This window comes from Leiobunum rupestre, chromosome 6 (assembly GCF_980474605.1).
Source record: "Leiobunum rupestre chromosome 6, qqLeiRupe1.1.hap1, whole genome shotgun sequence".
Classification (NCBI taxonomy): Eukaryota; Metazoa; Arthropoda; class Arachnida; order Opiliones; family Sclerosomatidae; genus Leiobunum; species Leiobunum rupestre.
In genome coordinates, this window is record NC_143389.1 from 68,943,683 (window position 1) to 68,964,021 (window position 20,339).

General features: G+C 37.5%; 2 protein-coding genes across 2 annotated transcripts; one reads left to right on the top strand and one right to left on the bottom strand.

Annotated features, from left to right (window-relative positions):
- Positions 1-3,639: 3,639 nt before the first annotated feature.
- Positions 3,640-5,722, bottom strand: LOC149943285 (uncharacterized). The gene is made up of 6 exons (XM_090177543.1): positions 5,667-5,722; positions 5,592-5,619; positions 4,521-4,630; positions 4,240-4,452; positions 3,724-3,822; positions 3,640-3,643 (listed from the first exon to the last, which is right to left on the bottom strand). The coding sequence occupies exons 1-6, from the start codon at positions 5,720-5,722 to the stop codon at positions 3,640-3,642; spliced, it is 510 nt and encodes a 169-aa protein (XP_090033669.1).
- Positions 5,723-14,918: 9,196 nt separating this feature from the next.
- Positions 14,919-18,198, top strand: LOC149943286 (uncharacterized). Its single transcript, XM_090180070.1, has 2 exons — positions 14,919-15,007; positions 17,775-18,198. Exons 1-2 carry the CDS (start codon positions 14,929-14,931, stop codon positions 18,044-18,046), a joined length of 351 nt encoding a protein of 116 aa, XP_090036196.1. The 5' UTR covers positions 14,919-14,928; the 3' UTR covers positions 18,047-18,198.
- The last annotated feature ends 2,141 nt before the right edge of the window (positions 18,199-20,339 follow it).

Consider the following 20,339-nt stretch of genomic DNA (forward strand, 5'->3'; position numbering starts at 1 on the left):
AACGTGTTGGCGCCATCTGTTTCTATAAGCAGTCACTTTTGCACAATATATTAAGGTTTATTTTAAAAGTTTTTCTTTAGATGAAAGTGACAAGATACTTCATGACTTTTAGTCATGAAGTATCTTGTCACTTTCAACTGAAGAAAAACTTTTAAAATATTACAAAGCCATGACTCAAAACAATTTTAAAATTCAAGATTATATTAAGGTTTAGTTTTCCAATAACACAATAGATGTCGCCAACACGATTTGATTAAGTTAATTTACTAGGCCTAACTCTCCAACTCAACAAATACTCTCCCGCGAAACGGTAGGTCCTGGAAGGCGGATTTGGATCTCAATTTATTCTACCTCATTGGACCACCATAGTCTTCCTTAAAGGGATGCTGAAGACGATAAATAACTTACTCTTATTCGATTCCCCATTTATAATTAAGCCTATTTAAATATTTCATTCGTTAAAATACTATAAATCCATTTTTTTTTAAATAAAAACTTTGAGAAATTCGGGCCTAACGCGTCGACCCAAAAAGTTATCAGAAATTTGTGTATTTCGCGGCTGTACGAGCGTCCAATGAGAAGCCTCTTTACACTTCTATAACACCAACCAATGAGAGGGCGAATTTAGGCACACGTTCAGAGCCACTGCGTTTTGCGATTCTTAGCCTAATGTTTGTTATGACACTTTTCTTCATAAATAAATTCGGATAACTAGTTTATATAAACGTTTATGATCGGTAGAAATATTTTTTTTACATCTATTCTTTAGGCCAGCGGTAAACGCACGCGATTTTATAAGGTAAACAATCCTTTTCACCACGATTTCCAATATATAAGGCCAAGGCTTAATGTGTTGTTTTGGTTTTCAGATTTGAACCTCCATAGAAGCATTTTGATTGCCACTTGACATTTGACAGTAAATGGCGAGCAGTGTAGTGTGTGATGTAGGACTGTGCGATAACACGTTTGACAATTGTCGTGAGTTAAACATCTCATTTCATTCATTTCCGAAAGATCAACAAATAAGGGCAGTATGGCTTAAAGCTCTAGGAAAATCAGATGATTTTCAATCCCCTCCAAATTTGAGAGTATGTTCTGCTCACTTCACATCAGATAGTTTTCATCCGCGTACTGCTAAGCTACGCCGGATAAAGAGAAATGCAGTTCCAAGCATTTTAAATCCAAATGATTTTAAAAGAGCCAGATTAGTGGACTTTACATTGCTGGATGCTGAAATCTATCCTGGAGAGGAAGGAATTGAGTTAGGTGGTTCATCTTCAGAAGCACCAGGTGCTCGCGAATTAGTTTTAAGTGAGGGTCCAACCCAGTTTCATACCTACGCTACTAAAGTAAGTGGTTAAAATATTTGATGTTAATTGTTCGTTAGATCTATCTTTTGATAAATTTTATTTTAGAAACTGCGTCACAAGTCAAACCTAAAACTAGGGATATTACTGTTCAAGTGAATACAATTGGTAAAATATTCAGTATTAGAAATTTGCATAGTAATCTTAATTTTAAAAAAATATGAATTTTTATTAGATTTAGGATTGTCGCATAGTACCCAATGTGATATTTTGAGTAGCTCAACTTCCTCTCCTACAAAGTCAAGTAAATCTAGTCGCACTGAAGACATCTTTTATGATTCAGAGGATGATGAAAGTCCGTTTATAACTCCGAGACCAGTGGCAGAACCCATAAATTCTCCATTATTGTCACTTTCGAGTTTTAGTGAAGTTTCTCACTCTCCTGACATTGGTTCATCTTATGATCCGTCAAGTGAAAGTGTGGAATTTAGTCAAGAAAACGAAGATCTTGAAGCTCAAGAGTGAGTACTGAAAATAAAAACCGAAATTATAGGCTCACTAATATTAGCCTAGCTGATTATTATTATTATTATTAAAATAATCTACTCACCTAGGGATGAATATAAAATAGATGATCTCCCCCCCCCACCTTCAAGAAAAATATATAGTTTTTTCATCTTGCTTGCTGTTACTTTTCAATATGTGCCATCAAAAACCCGTAATTAGTATAAAACGCTGAGTGGTTGGATAAATGCTCCATATTACAACTGAGTGTTTGGATGGCCTTACTTTCAAGTGGAGGAGCCAGCCAATGTTTGGATTCACCTCATGGGGAAATTATTTCCTTGCAGCGTCGATGTTTTTTGCTGGGTTACTTCCGACAAAAACATTGACAATGTTTAACTTTTTAGTTGTGGAAGATAGAGCAAGCGACTCTTTTATCCGCTGCCAAAGAAGATGAGGAATTGGTAGTATCTACAGATGGCAGGGCGGACTCACCAGGGTTCTCTGCTAAGTACGGTTGGTACACTGCAATGAATGCCAAAACTGTAAAAATTTTACATTTCGAGCTTGTTCAGGTAAAAACAAAATTACAATGTTTCATGTTACCTGACACTAAGAGCAATCTTAAATACGTGGCCTCTAGCCTTTAAGCGTGGTGTCAGGAAACGTCAATTTTCATTACGATTCCCACTTCATTTTTTCCTAAATTTAAAATAGTCGACAGAGGTAAAAAGCTCAAACCAAATGGAACTTCAGGGCCTTGTTAGATGTTTGAAATTTTTCGAAGACAATGGTATCAAAATAAATAAAATGGTTTCTGATCGACATCTTGGAATTATTGCGTATTTGAAGAAAAACCACCCAAATATTACTCACGAATTCGACAACTGGCATGTTGCTAAAAGTAACTTAAATTAAATTTTTTTTTAAATTGACTAAGAAAATGGTTTATCTTTAGATATAAAGAAAAAACTGTTAGCTGTAGGCAACGCAAAAGGGATGGACTTACTTCTACACTGGGTGCAGTCTATCGTAAACCACGTTTATTGGGTTGCTGGTTCGTCGCATACACCCAATGATCGAATTATAAAATGGACCTCCCTTTTGAATCACATCTGTAATGTTCACGAAGGACACAATCAATCCTTTCCTAAATGTCTTCATGACCCCATACCAGTAGATTACGATAGACTCTGGTTACAAAGTGGTAAGACTTTGAATCAGTACGTAATTTTTAAAATGTAAAGTTTTTATACATCTTTATTTACAGGAACCATATTGTATGACAAGCTAGCAGCTATCGTGAGTTCACGTTATACGCTAGCAGCGATATCACAACTGTCTGACAAATATCAAACGTACACGCTGGAAGTATTCCATTCAGTGATGAATTCATTTTTAACCAAGAGAGTACATTTTCACCGAGATTCTATCATGTCAAGGTATGAAACCCAAATATCAACTAAATTTACACTCTTATTTACAAAAACATTTATCCTGGAAAAAGAACTTATTTAGCAGTATTGCATTTCAATGAAAATGGCAATAAAGATCCAGCAATTAACGCAGAAGGAGAAGAGGAATACTATCTCGCTTACCCTAAAGCTAAACTTGGCCAGCCAACAGTGAGAAGAATTCTCGTTCCCAACACATTTGGTAAGATAAGAAAATTTTTTCTTGAAATTTAAATATTATAATGAAACAATTGCAAATTGATAGAATATGTAAATAAGCTTTTGACATGGCATACAACAATGCAATACAAGTTACTAGTGCTCAACAGCTTATGGCCCCACCATGTAAAGCTGACACTCTAGCAGCTAAGCATTCAGCTGATGTTAGTAAAAGTGATGTTGTGGCCAAAAAAAAGACTCGTTTTCAATAAAAAAAGATTCTGGAATTTATTAATTGCCTTGGATACTTAAATCCAGTAAATTCCTCGGATGGAAATTCGTCTCTTATTTTTGAGACTGCACAACTAGGAATTGGTGCTCTATTTCTCCTTCCCATTCTACGGAATGTAATATAAACAAATTGCCTATATGCAATATATCTATATTTTCTGTAAAATAAAGCTTTATTAGCAATTATCACAAGTGAAAATAGAATGTAAAACTTAAACCAGAAATCTAATATAAACCCTTTTCTGGGAGAAGTATCCAACCGCAAATTTTCTAGAAACGTTCTTTTAACAATTTATAGCTTGCGGGTGTGCACAATTTTATAAACAGTTGAAAAATATTAAATGTATATGCATTCCTTACGAAAATTTTACATTAGGGCAATGTACGTTTTCAAGTTCTTTAATAACTTGCCTTTATATATTTCAATCCATTCTCCTGAATTTATTACTTTAATTATTGTAATTTAAAACATTGATGAAATAAGGTTTATTATAAACTTTTGTTAAAACCAAATAGTATCTTACTCATGTATTTCTTGTTCATTCCTATCATCCATTTCCTGTACGTAATGGAGGTATGCTGGCTCGAGAACATCAATTTCTAAACAATTTAATTTAAATTTTCTCCAATCGAGACAGCAGCGTAAACTAGGGGTTTCTCGCACTAATCTTCCTATCTCTCGACAACAAATACTCTCCGTGGCTGTAGGCATTGGCCTGCATTTACCGCAAGTACACCTAAAAGAAATTGTTTATGCTTAAATTAATATAATGATTCATTAAAAATATTCAGAATTCATTTTTACCAATTGGTATTTCCAATACGTTCCTTATTTCCCGCTACTACTGGCTGTTCATTTTCATCTTCACTATCATCTTCATTTGCAAAATACTCCGGGTGGTCAACAAGTAGAGGCTAAAAGTTATACGGAACGGCCCCTAGATTCTCCAATTCTTCAGCCATAATTTCCGGCAGGACCAAATTTAACTAAGTTTCATAAACCAAAATAAGTCTTGGCCTTATATATTGGAAATCGTGGTGAAAAGGATTGTTTACCTTATAAAATCGCGTGCGTTTACCGCTGGCCTAAAGATGTAAAAAAAATATTTCTACCGATCATAAACGTTTATATAAACTAGTTATCCGAATTTATTTATGAAGAAAAGTGTCATAACAAATATTAGGCTAAAAATCGCAAAAAGCAGTGGCTCTGAACGTGCGAATAAATTCGCTCTCTCATTGGTTGGTGTTATAGAAGTGTAAAGAGGCTTCTCATTGGACGCTCGTACAGCCGCGAAATACACAAATTTCCGATAACTTTTTGGGTCGACGCGTTAGGCCCGAATTTCTCAAAGTTTTTATTTAAAAAAAAATGGATTTAAAGTATTTTAACGAATGAAATATTTAAATAGGCTTAATTGAAGATGAGGAATCGAATAAGAGTAAGTTATTTATCGTCTTCAGCATCCCTTTAACTATTCCAAGTGTATACATATTTCCTGGTAATTTAGTTATTATGTTTAATTTTTTTAAGCGACCATTAACTCAGTTTCGGCTTCATCACAGACCTAGATTCGTCAATTTGGACTGTTAGAAATAATAATTATTAGCAGTGGCGTAGCTAGCATGGGTGACACCCGGGGCGGATATCATGGTGGGCTACTTACTAGTCTCTATAGTGTGTGTTTTCACGGTCGGGTGTCACTCCCAAATAACGCCAAACCGGGTGGAACCCGGGGCGGACCGCCCCCCGCCCCCCCTAGTGACGCCACTGATTATTAGGCACCGAGAAACTGAAGGTCATCGTTGTCAATTGTTAATAGACGCTTCAATAAAACATCCTCCCAGGAAATCACCGAGAAGTAATATTTCTGACAGTCAGGAGTCCCAGGACCTGCAAGTCACTGTTTATATAGTGCTTGTTAAAATAATGGAAATTTTTCACCTTTACGGCAGCAACAAGCGTTCCCCATGATGTTCCCTTTTATACAGGTAGCTTTTTGACATATTAAGGCTTGACAAAAACACGACGTTCTGTTTACAGGTGAAAAGTTTCAATTACTTCAACAAGCACTATACAGAGTCTTATGAATTGCTCTGACTCGGCATTTTTGTCCAGAAACTGCAAGAGATTGAGTTGCGTAATTAGCAGGGTATTATTTCTAGTGTGGGATTGGGGTGGCGGAGTGGTTAGCACTTTCGCCTCGCAGCAAGAGGAGCCGGGTTCAATCCCAGCTTGTGGCACTGGGTGAAAACTCGGAACAACGGGTGGGGTGCATTTGGCCGACTCCGCATTTGGCCGACTCTTCATTTGACCGACTTTTCATTTGGCCGACTGCTCATATGTCCGAATGCCCATTTGGCCGACAGCGCATTTGGTCGGCTTTTCGGTCGGCCAAATGAGCAGACCATATGGCCGACTACTCATTAGGCCGACTACTCATTTGGCCGACTACTCTTTTAGCTGAAATTCTGGTCGGCCAAATGAGCAGCCCGTTTGACCGACTGCTCATTTGTCCGACTACTCATTTGACCGACTGCTCGTTTGGCCAACTGCTCGTTTGACCGACTGCTCGTTTGGCCGACTGCTCGTTTGGCCGACTACTAATTTGACCGACTGCTCATTTGGCCGACTGCTCATTTGACCGACTGCTCATTTCACTGACTCTTATACTATAGCATGTCCTTATCTATGTCTTTAGTGTTAGGTTGACTTATAGAACGGGCAATGTATTCTAAGTATTGGCGCCTGACGGCGCCGCGCACTCGCTTCGCTCGAGCGCTGGGGGGCCGGACCGGCGCCCCCCCAGCCCCGTTCTTTATAACCAAGCTGGGCCTTCTAAAACGCGACCTAGAGGACAGTACCTAGCCAAACGCACCTAGTATCGTCTAAATGACATATGAGCAGTCGGCGAAATGAGTAGTCGGCCAAATGAGTAGTCGGCCAAATGAGTAGTCGGCCAAACGAGTAGTCGGCCAAACGAGTAGTCGGCCAAACGAGCAGTCGGCTAAATGAGTAGTCGGAAAAATGAGCAGTCGGTCTAATGCACTGTCCATTTGGCCGACTGCCCATTTGGCCGAATTCTCAGTCGGCCAAATGGACAGTCGGACAAATGTTCAGTCGGTAAAATGAGCAGTCCATTTGGCCGACTGTCCATATGACCGACTTCTCAGTCGGACAAATGTGCAGTCGGCCAAATGGACAGTCGGCGTAACGTGTATTTTGTGGTCGGCCAAATGAGAAGTCGGCCAAACGAAACTCTCCCGGAACAACTCCTTCTGCGTAGAGTTCTCTCCCCACTGGTTTAAGGAGTTTTCCCCCAAGATCTTCGGTTTTCCCTTCCACTAAAACTTGTCGAGGTTAACGGTAATAGTTAGTGTAGGGAGCTGTTGGCTCGATCTCGTGGCATGCAGGGCTTGCCACCACCCTCCTACGCATTGTAACCCGGCCACCTGAATTAATGGCTTCAAAAGTCGTATGATGACTTAGGCCTTGGGTATTAGCCTAGCTGATTATTATTATTATTTAAATCCTAAATTTAAGAAAAATCAGAAATAATTTCGGGTTTTTGTAAAGAATATTTTTTCACCGGTAGGTGCAAGAAAAAACGTTTCAATGAGAAAATTGTAGAGTGCTGTCGAAAATGTTCAAACAAATTGGTTACATTGGAAAATAACACTTTTTCACGAAGATATGAGCTGATGGGGAAAAAACAAGCCGTCCATAGTGGCTTCTGCAGTTTATGAGCTTCTCGTGTTGGCCGCCACGGGGCTGAGGGGGCCCTATGTAAACTGAAAAAAATTAATTTTTACCAGGGGTCGGCTCGACGTGAAGAAAACAAGAGGCTTAAGCTACATTTGGACACAAAAGGCGGGACATAAAAGTACCCCTCGCGTTGATTGGCTCGTTTGTAAAGTTGTCAACAACTTAAATTAGAGTAATTTTAAATTATATATATTTTTTGGGAAATATAATTTAGGTTAAAGTCCACTTAGTAAAGTATAAGTTGTATAATTATAATAATTTTGTATGGTTCTCTGACGACGTTATTGTTTCGCTATTTTGAATTTTAGCTTCCTTTTCGTTTTTTCGAAGAATCGGAAAGATTCATTGCCATCTCTAATAACAAGGGCCTTACCCATAATACAGGCCATGATAGAGCCGACTGTTACTTTAAACATTTTTCTTCGTTTCCAATTTATGTCACAAATCTTCCTCTCGAATTATTGTTCACTTCTGCTTTCATGATATTAATTTAGAGGACAATCAAAAAGGTCCGAAAATGTGGAAACAGTTGCTTCGAGCGGAGGTGATTGCATTTGTTCTGGTCGTAATTGTGATGGGCGTTAGCTTTGGACTAACGACACTATTCTTCCCGTTACGCATGACTGAGCTGGGAGCCGATCGAACCATCATCGGAGCTTCTGTCACTCTTTCTAGAATAGTATGTCATTCAAGTTATTTTCTTTTCATCTTAACATAATCACCCCTAAGTATGGCATCAAAGCATTTCCTTTCAAGGGCTATGACGTCAATTACGTCACTTCTAACTTCCTTACGAAAAACGCGTCACCACCTTTATTGGCGTCCGAAACGACTTTAGGTGGCGTAACGACGCTATCTTCTCCGAGGTCAACGAGGTCTCAATCAGGGTTGGACATTAGGATATTTTTTTGCTTTAGTCCCATTCGACCGAAGGCGGTTTTGAGGTGTCCCATTCGACCGAACGCTTTTATGTGTCCCATTCGACCAAACGCTGCTATATAAATTGGCGTTTTGCTATGTTTTCAATTTAGTTACTGAAGTCGCTTTTATGTGTACTATGCATTTATTTGAAAATAAAATGGAATGAGCATTAATTATATTTTTATCTTCACCTAGTCAAGAAAAGTAACTGAACCAAAACTGAAATAGTAAACTTAACCAACTCTAACCTAACCTAACCTAACCTAACCTAAACATGGATCTTCGATAGTACATACCTTATAAATAAAATACCAAATCGCCCCGCCAATTGGGCTACATTTTAAAATTCTTTCGGTCGAATGGGATTCGGTCGAATGGGAATGAACGATTTTTTTAGTAGTCAGCCTGACTAGTGGGGGTAAAAATCGGGGTTTAAAAACAATAAGGACCGCGAACATTTTGCTTTACAGTCCAGAATTAAATAGGAGTTTATTATCACTCGATTTACATGAATTTGGCAATTTTTTTTAAAATAAAATGGGATTGATGAATGATGAATTTATGATACGCCATATTCGCCATTATTTATGAATATTTAGGTAAATGTTTCACTAGTCAAATTGACTAGTGAGCCCCCAGATTTCTATTAATTTTAGTAGTCAAAGCATTTATTTTAGTAGTCAAATGCCGTGTCTAGTGCCTTATGTCCAACCCTGGTCTCAACCCCCTTTCGATTTTGGGTAAATTTTGTGAATTCTGAAAAACGTCGTCTGCTTAGCCGCATGTAACGTCTTTTTCAGTGGCGCCGCGAGGATTTTTTCCCACGTAGGCACTACAATTTGGGGCCTCCTCTTGCCCACCAATTTAAATATATTTACTTCAACCATAAGTAACATAATAATCGTAAGTATGACACTACCTATTTACCTAATGCATTTTTTTTTAATAATAGTCTGTTTCGCCATTGACAACGTAAATTATTATGTGATTAAAGACAAAGATCTCTCGGCGAATTCCTCTTAGTCTTTGGAAATCACCGAGTGATACAGCCAAGGCCCATTAAAGGGAATATAACCTCAGGTGTTTGGTGTGGAACACCAACGTTTGCGGCTCTGGCCGCTCTTGCCTTTGACTTTAGAAATGTTTGGCGCCACTGTACGGGAAATTTGAAAAATTGAAGGGGTCTTCCATAAAGATTGCTTTGCAGGTTATATTTCCTTTAAAAATTGAAATGCTTTCAAAAATGTAAATAAAGCTTACTTTGTGTGAAAATATTTATGCATTATTATATCAGGAGATAAAAATAACTATTATAAACATTAAACATTAGCTAGTTAATTCAGAGAGGCTACCCGGAGACCTCTCTACAATGTCGAACGGTTCTCTCCCGCCTTTACGGGCAGTACGAGCTAACCATCTAATTGTACCACTATTGAGTAAACGCAATATTTCTTGCCCCGCCCCCCCCTATAGGGCAGGCACGAAATAAAAAGAGAAAAAGAGTCACCCTTTTTTTCTTTAAAATAATACACTACATGTCTACATCTCTGCCACTGACGGTCATTTCAAAATAGTCGTCAAAATATAGCGAAGAGAACTAAATACAAGCCTTAAATCTAGTCACAAGACAGCTTGTTGTTTGTTTATTTTATCTCTGTCGCACCTGTGCGATTTCGTGTTTCGTCTAGCCACGCGCCTAACTCCCCCTCAGCCGGAGGAGAAGTGACGGCCGCGTAAGGCACCCGTTGCGTTTTTGCTTACGTGCTTACCCCCTGGTATTATACAATGGGTATTATCCTTTTTAAATGGAGTAAATATAAACCCATAAAGTCAGAAGTTTGAAATTTTTCAGCAATTTCTCTATTAATTCGGCTACGGAAAATTTACCAATATGAAAAAGGGCCCCCTTTTTTAATAAATTTTAGGCCCCCTCTAGTTTTGCACGTAGGCACGTGCCAACTCGTGCCTATTGCTGGCGGCGGCACTGGTCTTTTTAAAACATTTTCTTGCAAAATAATTTTTTATGTTTTAGATATAAAGGGCTAAAGAAAATTAAACACTGAAAATGTTATCTTTTTAATAAGAAAATAATCAGGTACTTAGGATAAAATTTAACCGTCAAAAATGCATTTTTTGGTAACATATAATAACTAGGAACATATCGTTACAAATGTGCTAGTTTTCTTTGCTGCCTTTTTGGTAGAATCCAAATTTATTTGAATTAAAAATTTCATTAGTAGGAAAATACGCATTTTTACAAATGCATTTATTATTTGTTTAGAATAGACTGGAAATATTTCAGTTATTTTCTCTGAAATGTTTATCACTATGGCAACTTCTATTGATAAACTTGGTCGTATATCATTTGCATAGTGATTTTCAGGAAGATAACCTCAAATGGTTTCATATCCGAAACCAAAAGAGAAGAAGGCACTTTAAAACCACCATAAGACAACTGAGCAACCCAGGATGGAATAGCAGTATCGTGCTCTAGTCTAGATTTATCATTACATTTTAATTTTAAATTTCGATATTTATTTACGAATTTTTTGGATACCCACAATGCTAAATATTCTAAACCCGATGATTATAATGACTAGTACTTGGGGTTACATTATAATGACTAGTACGTGGGGTTACATTATAGGGACTAGTACGTGGGGTTACATTATAGTGACTAGTACGTGGGGTTACATTATAATGACTAGTACTTGGGTTTGTATAATGACTAATTGTGATAATAGAGCTATTTTGTATGATCAAAGTTATTTCAGTACGACTTAATATGATACAAAATATTCGTCACTCAACATGGATACTGTCTTAACATTTATTGGCATTATCCCAGGATTTTCCCTAAAAATATCATTTTTATTCATGCCAAAGGATTTAAAGGAGTAGGGTCACTAGGGTGGTCATCCAGACCACCTCTAGTCCTTAATTAGGATAAAACGTTTTCAAGACAATCCTGATTCAGACGATAAGTTAAAAGTACTGCATTCCAAATTTATTATGCATGTCGTACGGTAAACTTTGAAGCGATTTGTTCAATACAATAATACCTTTTTGAAAAAGTTGGAGACTATTCAACACTCTGCCTTTCTTATTAAAACAACACAATGATTGCACGAGGCTCGTCATTTCGCTTTGAAGTTTTCGTAAATTAAAACTCAGGCACTCTTTGTTCCATCCAATTATTGGTAACTGTTCCTTAAATCGAACTATTCATCAACGTATTTTATAAAATCTGCAGTTTATTTCTTTTCATTTTCCCCTTCCATAAAAACTTGTTGAGGTTAACGGTAATAGTTAGTGTAGGGAACTGTTGGCTCGCAGGTCATGAAGGGCTTGCAACCACCCTCTTACGCATTGTAACCTGGCCTCCTGTTTAAGGCATTATAAGTCGCTAGATGACTTGGGCCAAAGGTGGTGCCTTAATTAGGTATTAGCCTAGCGGATTATTATTTAGCGAGCAACGCTAAAACTCATAAAAAAATGGTCATGCACCGTAACAAGAACACATTAGAAGTAACTAAGAAGGGTGAAAATATTGAATGCTGGTACCAAGAAGTTACTGGCGCCCTCTAGAGCCTACATTCTCACATAATCGTGGAATATCAAGTCTATAAATTATAATTTATTTATTTATTTAATTATTTATTTCTTGCTTGCTCTCTTGCTCGATTGCTTGATTGATTGATTGATTGACTGATTGATCGTCCGCTCGCTTGATTGATTGCTTGCTTGCTCGCTCGATCGATCGATTGATTGATTGATTGATTGATTGATTGATTTATTTATTGTAATTATTATTATTTTATAATTATAAATAATAATAATTGAGTCAGTGTATGAAAATTACAAAAAATTAATTTTTGAATCTTCAATCATAGCGGGGAAAATATCGCACTTTATAATTTTACAGATGGCGCGACAGACAGAATTTTAGGGCGTTTCCATTTTGACTAGTATGCCATCATGGCACCTACTACACTAGGGACAATGTACAGTGGCGCCGATCGCTTTTTTTCCCAATGGGGGCTGAAGCTCACTAATAAACTTGGAATGAGGCTGCTGGCAACACTATCTTGCTTAAAAGTAAATGGCCTTTAACATCGGCGGTTTTACCAATGCCCCCATTGATTTTTCCCAATGGGGGCTTCGGCCCCGCCGGCCCCATGGGATCGGCGCCACTGACAATGTAATCATACCAAGAAGGCATTGATATAACTAAGAACCATGCGGGATAAGATTGTCCGGGGCCACCATGACATAGTTCTTTATCGTTTGAAATGCGCCATCTACTGGGGATTCGCTAGGTATTACGGGTATCAACATTTTCGTGATTTCCGTCTGCTTAGCTAGGACCGCATAAATCGTCTGCTACGTAAGTTATCGGAAAGGCTTTATCAGTTTATGCGACTTTAGGTGTAAAATACGATTTTCAAACGATATGGAGAGACAAAACAGGTAATTAATAATAAATATTTCCGCTTATTTTATTGAATGTTAAATTTTTAATGATAGTATATTATTTTCAGTTCTTCAGAAACTCCCAAAAGGGGAGGAACAAGACGTTGTGTTATCAGTTGTGGGAGCTACAAGAGTAAAGCTAGCTTTCATTTGTTTCCAAGGCACAAGACTTTGGAAGAGGAATGGATTAGTAAGATGCAATCAGCTACTCATGATTTCAAAACCATGCACAAGTTCAAAAGCAAATTTGGAAACTGGATTCCTTCACCATCTAGCAAAATCTGCGGATACCATTTCTACCCATGCTGGAGTCAAATATTATAATGACTTTCTCCCTCGTTACTTTCCTTTGAAAACATTTGAACATGTTGTTTTAAAGCCTTTTAAAGGTCGGAAATTAACTTATAAATCCGTTGTTATTTATAACATTTTTACCTTGTTTTTATTTAAAGAACGGTTAGGTGATAACTATCTGGTTCTTCCTCCGAATGAAACATTGTCGCTAGGAGCAGATGTTGTTATTATTACAACGAGGTAAGTACATACGTTACCAGTACCACAAATGAGCATGAAGAATGAGTTTACTATCATCCACTGTGAACATTCGTAAATAATAAAAGACCATTATTCATCAATTATCAATGAAAAGGATGCTCTGATTAAACAGTTGATATTTGAAAATAATGAGCTTAAAGAGAAGGTTGCAGCCCTAGAAAAAAATAACGAAGACACCTTAAACGAATTAACAAATGTAAACAATTCATAAATATTGAGATGCAATTTGAGGTTTACAAAGCAACGAATAAGTTATTTAGCATAAACAACGTCATGGATGATGATAAGAAGTTGCAGTTTTTTACAGGCTTCGAAAGCAAATAAAAGTTTATGGGATTTTATAAATTTGTAATGGCTGGTTATGCTGAAGCTGGTGAAAAATTAAGGAGGCAAGATACAGGCGTATTAGCAGATGTACAAAATTCCAGAAGTGGAAAACAATTCTATGTTCCTCAAATTGACCAGCTCTTTCTGGTACTGTGTAGGCTGCATGTTGGTCTACTGGAAAGTGATCTTGCGTATCGTTATGGTGTTAGCTGTGTTAGGAAATTTTACCAACTGTTTTGTCCAATTTCCAGTTGGTATGTTAAGTTTCGCTATATCACAGTAATATAATAATATAATATATAATAACTGTGATATAGCGAAACCTAACATACCAACTGGAAATTGGATATTCCTCATATTAACACCTAGGCTTAGCTACAAATTTCAACTTTATCTATAAAAATTTAATATTTTGTATAATTTTATGTACGAAAACTATAATGAATAGTTTAGGAATAAATTGCTTACCTGTTTAAAGTATTCAACTTTTTCATTATCATTAAATAACCCTTTAAATTACTAAGATAATGCCAGAACGATTTAAAAAAAACTAATCCTAAGTAGACGATATTTCTGGAAACATTTCTAAGAGCTCTGGGTAAAATGCGATTTCCCATAATTCTCGTAATAATTTGAATTTATTTCACGATAAAGAACTATTGTACTTTCCAGAATTGAAACGCTCTAAAACTCTGTCTATAGCGCCATCTGGAAAATTAAAGTGTTATATTTTCCGCACTCTGATTGAAAATTCACAAATGGTAAAATAATTTTATTAAATTTAAATTTGTGGACTGAAGTATTATAATTAACAACAATTATAAATAATAATACCATTAAAAATAATTGACAATAATAAGGTCAATTGCAGATTTTGAGAAGAACAACTTCATGGTGGCAGCACACCAGCATTTTATATTTTCATAGTTCTTAGTGACTTATAGACGTTCATAATATCATTGTTGATATCTCTTTACAGTTCGGAATCTTGGCACTAATGTTTTCGCGGCAAATTCTGGAGAAGATGGGCCATTCGTTCGTGCTGACTTTGGCGCTTTTCTCTCACTCGGCGAAATTCTTTTTAGCCTCGCTGTTTCGGCAGCCGGAGTGGTTCCTCTTGTTCTCCCCTATAGACTGTATATGCTACGCCCTCGGCTGGAACACAATCATTATGTACGCAACCAAATTGGGCCCTATTTCGATGGCCGGAACTATTGTTGGAATTTGCAGTACGATACATTTCGGAGCAGGTAATATATCTTACGTAGGTGCCATAAGAAATCTATTCGGTTCGTACACTTGGAGGGATGAATCTTTAAAGAGACTATCACGTAGTACAATGAAAGGCATGAATATGGAACTGCGTTAGGTAGAGTTTGGTATCAGTCGCTAGGATGGAAGGGGCCTCGTTATTACGACGTTGGTCACGTGCCGCGGCTCAAAAATTATTTTGAATAGTTCGATTTTATAAAAAAAAAATTAGTGGTCTTACCCAACTTGTTAAAATGTAGCTCTTACGTCACAAGACACAGCTTTATTAGTATATTCTTCGCACGAGTGATTTGCACGCGCGCTAGAAAAACCTATATTCCTCTAGCGATTGTAGCGCGCGCTCGTAGCCTTGTTAAAGTAAAAGACTGTGACGTAAAAGCAACATTGAAACAAGAAGACCCCGCTACTTAATAAAAATAACTATTGATGGGAAACGTTTTGAAACTTGGCATTTTTTCATTACAAACGCTTAGGGCGAATTTTATTTCGTAAATTTTTTACGAAAATAGCAAACGATATTAACATGGAATACAGGGTTGCCGCAGTACCTGGAAGACCGGGAATTCTTGGAAATGTAAGGATTTTGAATTTGGGTCTAATAATCAGTGAATTTCATTTCGGTTCAAATGGGAAACTCTTACTAAAATAAAAGTTAAAAAACGTAAAATTACGGCACCCAATGAGTCAGGGAAAATCACCGGAAAACCTGGAAAATTCAGGGAATTTGAATCTGAAAAAACTGTGGCAACCTGAAATACCTTTATTGGTGATGAGCAACGATTTTGTAAAACAAATATATTACACCGCCCATTCTACTCCCAGATGGTAAAATGGGCCATGATAAAGTTTTATTTTCATGTCAGGATGTCGATAACTGCAAAGGCTTGTCTCAAATTTCTGACATGTAATTTTCCACCTCCTTTTTTGTGGCCCTTTAAGGGCCGTAACAGATTTTCCTAAATTATATTTTTATAAAAACATCAGTAGGTGCTTCAATAAAATATCTTCAAAGAAATCGCCAAAAAGTAATGTATCCGAGAGCCAGGACCTGCAAGTTACTATTTATATAGTGATTGTTGAAATAATAGAAACTTTTCACCTGTAAACAAAAGTCGTGTTTTTCTAAGCCCTAATATGTCAAGAAAAGCTACCTGGTTAAAAGGAAGCATTTGCTGCATTCCAAACAGTTGAAAAGTTTCCATTATTTCAACTAGCATTATAAATATATACAGTAACTTGCAGGTCCTGGATCTCGGAAATATTACTTCGTGGTGATTTCCTAGAAGAGGTTTTATTGAAGCGTCTATTCTATTAAAATTCGCGAAAATTCTAAATCTCATTTTACCTACTCTGCGAAATGTTAGTTTGGAGTATGGACTAACGAGAACACCCTTCTTGATTAAAGGGAGTATGATCTTCAATATTTCACATAGCTGATATCAGGAGTAACAGAAGCTAAGGGTGTTTAGCACTATTACGTTTGAAAACCAGTGGAAAGAAATACAAATTATATTACAATAATGAAATAAAATTGATTATTAATTAAAATTATATAGATTTGGAAAATTCACAGCCTTTTCACAATATTTTCAGGCCCATCAGAAATGTCTGCGAAGACCTAAACCAATGAAAACCTACCTATAACAGCTAAATAACAGAGTTTGAATAACCCTACCGCCATCTATAGGCTGGAAAAATAACGGGCAAAATTGAACTACAGCGGCCTCATGTATTTTTTTTGGCGGATAATGTAGCACTTGACACGTAGATTACGAATTGATTTTTTTGGGCCGCAAATGATATTTTTTTTAAATTAACTTATTTTTTAAAAAAGTTAAAATTTTAGGGGATTAGTAACGTTTTTCTTAAAAATAGTTCCGTCGTGTATCCACCGACACCACTTTTTAGGCGCGCACCAGCCCCATTCTGAGCATTGACGGTGGGCCTTCGGTAATCGTACTTAGTGGCATCGTAATTAGTGAAATCGTATCAACTTAAATAGTAACAAAAATTAGAACAGGTTTGAAGCATACTTTAAAATTCCCCGTATTGGCGCCTGACGGCGCCGCGCACTCACTTCGCTCAAGCGCTGGGGGCGCGCGGCACCTCCCCAACCCCAAAGCGATGAGCCATCTATAACGCGACCTAGAGGACAGTACCAAGCCTTACGCATCAAGTATTTAATTTTAAATTATCATAAGTAACGAAAAACGTGAAAAGTGCAAGCTTTTCAATTAAATTAAAACCTGAAATAAGCGTTTGTGGCCCAAAAATACATAACACCTAGAATATGAACAAAAACTTTAATTGATTTTATAAACTACCGGAATATCACGTGGAAATTATTAGGACACCGTAACTGTGGTGTCGGCGAACACACGACGGAAATAAGTACAACGAAACACGTGAAAATGCCCAAAAATGTGAAATTATTTAAATTAAATTAAAAATTAAATAATCATTTGCGGCCAAAATAAAAATACCCTCGGCATCTACGTGACAAGGTCTATCAGGCGCAACCAAAAATAATATTTAATTCAATGAGGCCGTTGTAGTTCACTTCACCTAAATAACGATTCAGATGGTACGTTTCACAACAAAGCGAAGCCTAAACTGACGTCATATTTCGCCGAGGTCATTCTTAAGTATGACATCAAAATACCATCCTTGTCTGTTTGATATTGTTGAAATTCACTTATTCCTAACGGCGAGTGTTTTAACGGGTACACTTTTATATGTTGGCAGGTTTTGGAATTGGTGGAGTGGTCGGCGGAACCTGGATCTCCAGATACGGCTTCGAAATATTCTTTAGAGTGGCGGCGTATTGCGTCTTTGCCATCGCAACGATGCACGCTTTGTTCAATTTCTATCACCACTTTCGAAATAAAACCGAAGAAATGCTCGGCAACGACGCCGCGGAATCTCCGGAGACCGCCTTCATACCTGGCAAAACGGGAGATGACAATTCGAACGATGTCGTGAGAAATGCACCTAAAAATAACGTTTCCGTTGCGTAACGCGTAACCGTTTTTCTACGAGCTTAAGCCTTGGGCGAACGAATCGGTCGCAACCTAAGGTAGACACCGTTGACATTTTTCTACCACTACTACCAGATGTTATGAAAGACTATTAATAGAGAATTAAAGTTAACTAATGTTATAAGGTTTAAATTATCGGATTCGCTGTGCCAAGCGCTGCTTTTTAAATAAAGGTGAAAGGGATAGATCTACTATGCCAAGGTTCATATTTATTAGAATGTTAATAATCGGCTATTAAATTAATATCAATGAAAATCAAACAACAATCAAATATCCGAACACTATAAATAACACTCTAAGAAATTCGGTAAAATTGATCATTAAAATTCAATGCTATACGGTAACAATGAGATTTATATTACTGTGTAAAATGTAATCAAACCGTAAATTTTATATTTCTCGAAACCAACATTTTTCAATCAACCAGTTAAATGAAATCAAACCGTAGATTTAACATGCATAATGCATTTAATTTCCCCTATTTCATATCTTGCTGCCTAGGACCGCACACACCGTAACGCCGGGCCTGTGTCTTACTAAACGCAACCTTGGAAGGTAATAGTTGATATAAATTTAAGTTGAAACACCTTACGCTACTTGATTGAATTAAAAATAAAAAAACCACGAATTTAATGCGTAAGTAAAATTAGTTCTTTATCGCCTTGACAATGACACAATGTTGCGTCGAAACTAGTCGGCTTTGTTTTTATTTATTTAAATAAATAACTTATTTTACATTCGTGGTTTTTTATTTTTAATTAATGCAAGTAATAGTTGATTTAATAAAATAAAAATCGGTCTTGCCCATCTGGTTAAAATGTAGCTCTTACGTCACAAGACCCAGCTTTATTAGTATATTCTTTGTACGCGTGGTAGAAAAACCTATATTCCTCTGGCGAATGTAGCGCTGTCGTAGACTTGTAAAAGTAAGAAACTGTGACGTAACAGCAACATTTAAACAAGAAGGCCACTTTACTTTATAAAAAGGACTATTTGACTTTAAATCAAGCCCATCTAGAAATCACCGAATAATTGTGATAAATCACTGAAATTCACAGTAGAATTGTGATAAATCACTGAAATTCACAGAAGAATTGTGATAAATCATTGGAAATCACCGGATAATTGTGATAAATCTTGGAAATCACCGGATAATTGTGAAAAATCACTGAAAGTCACCGATAAATTGTGAGAACTGTAAAGTCCGCATTTGCATTCGCAAATGTAGGCTTTGTCCCTAACAACCTTTACTTTTACTTCAGAGAGTTATCTCGTGGTTTTGGGCCAAAGCTGCTTGGGAAGGTAAGGATGGCTCATCCTCGCTCGCGTCGTCCACCTTCGGAATTCTCCAAAAGTGGCGACCTCTGGTTAAGATTTAGGTATAGTTACCGGTGACGCTTGCACCACAGTGAGTCCGCAAGAATCCTTTAGAAAGATTTAGGCCGGTTCGTCAGAATTTAGATTGTTATGGTTGTCGGAAACCCGGACATATCAAACGCCAATGTCCCGAGCAGGGAGACTGGTGAGGGAGGCCTTCCAATTAAATGGATGTACAACCATAAAAGGGAGTGAGCCTCGGCAAAATTCTGACGTTTGGAAAGCCGGTAACGAGGGAGGACTTCCGAATACTCAGAATTGCACTCCCTTGATCAACCGGTGTGCTGACGGAACATTTGGCGGGAAAAATCCCCCATTGTTACGGTTCCAAGCTTTGGAACATCCATATCTCTCTCTTGGGTGATAATTTTATCCCCGTATTTGAGAAAAAAGGGAGGATAATGAGCGAAAATAGCACTACAGTTAGATTTGACCAGGACACGTGTCGCGGGCAGTGTCAGGCTTCCGTAAAGTGGGCCGGCGGCACTCGCCGCCAGCGCTTTCTTGTAGTTCAAGGTCTGACCCCCCTGTTATCTTGGGTAGAGATTTATTGGGGCGGAGCGAATAGACCTAAGAATGAGCGAGGGAGGGTGGTCAATCGGCCCCCTACCCCAGCGCGTCGTCCTTTTCGATTCCAAAAAGGAAGGCGAATGGGTAAACTATTGTCAGGTAGACACTGAGAGTCCCGGCGCCGTGGGAACCACCGCAGCGATGGAGACGTTGCTTTCAAAGTCTAAGTGCAAGGATGGGGAGAGGGAACTTTTGTTAAAACCATCTTGGATTTCCGAGAAGTGTTTACGAAACGGCCTGGCGAAACTTCTATCATTGAACACGCGATAGAAACAGGCGATGCCAAGCCGATTTTCGTTCACCCCCATTCATCTAGTAAAAGAAA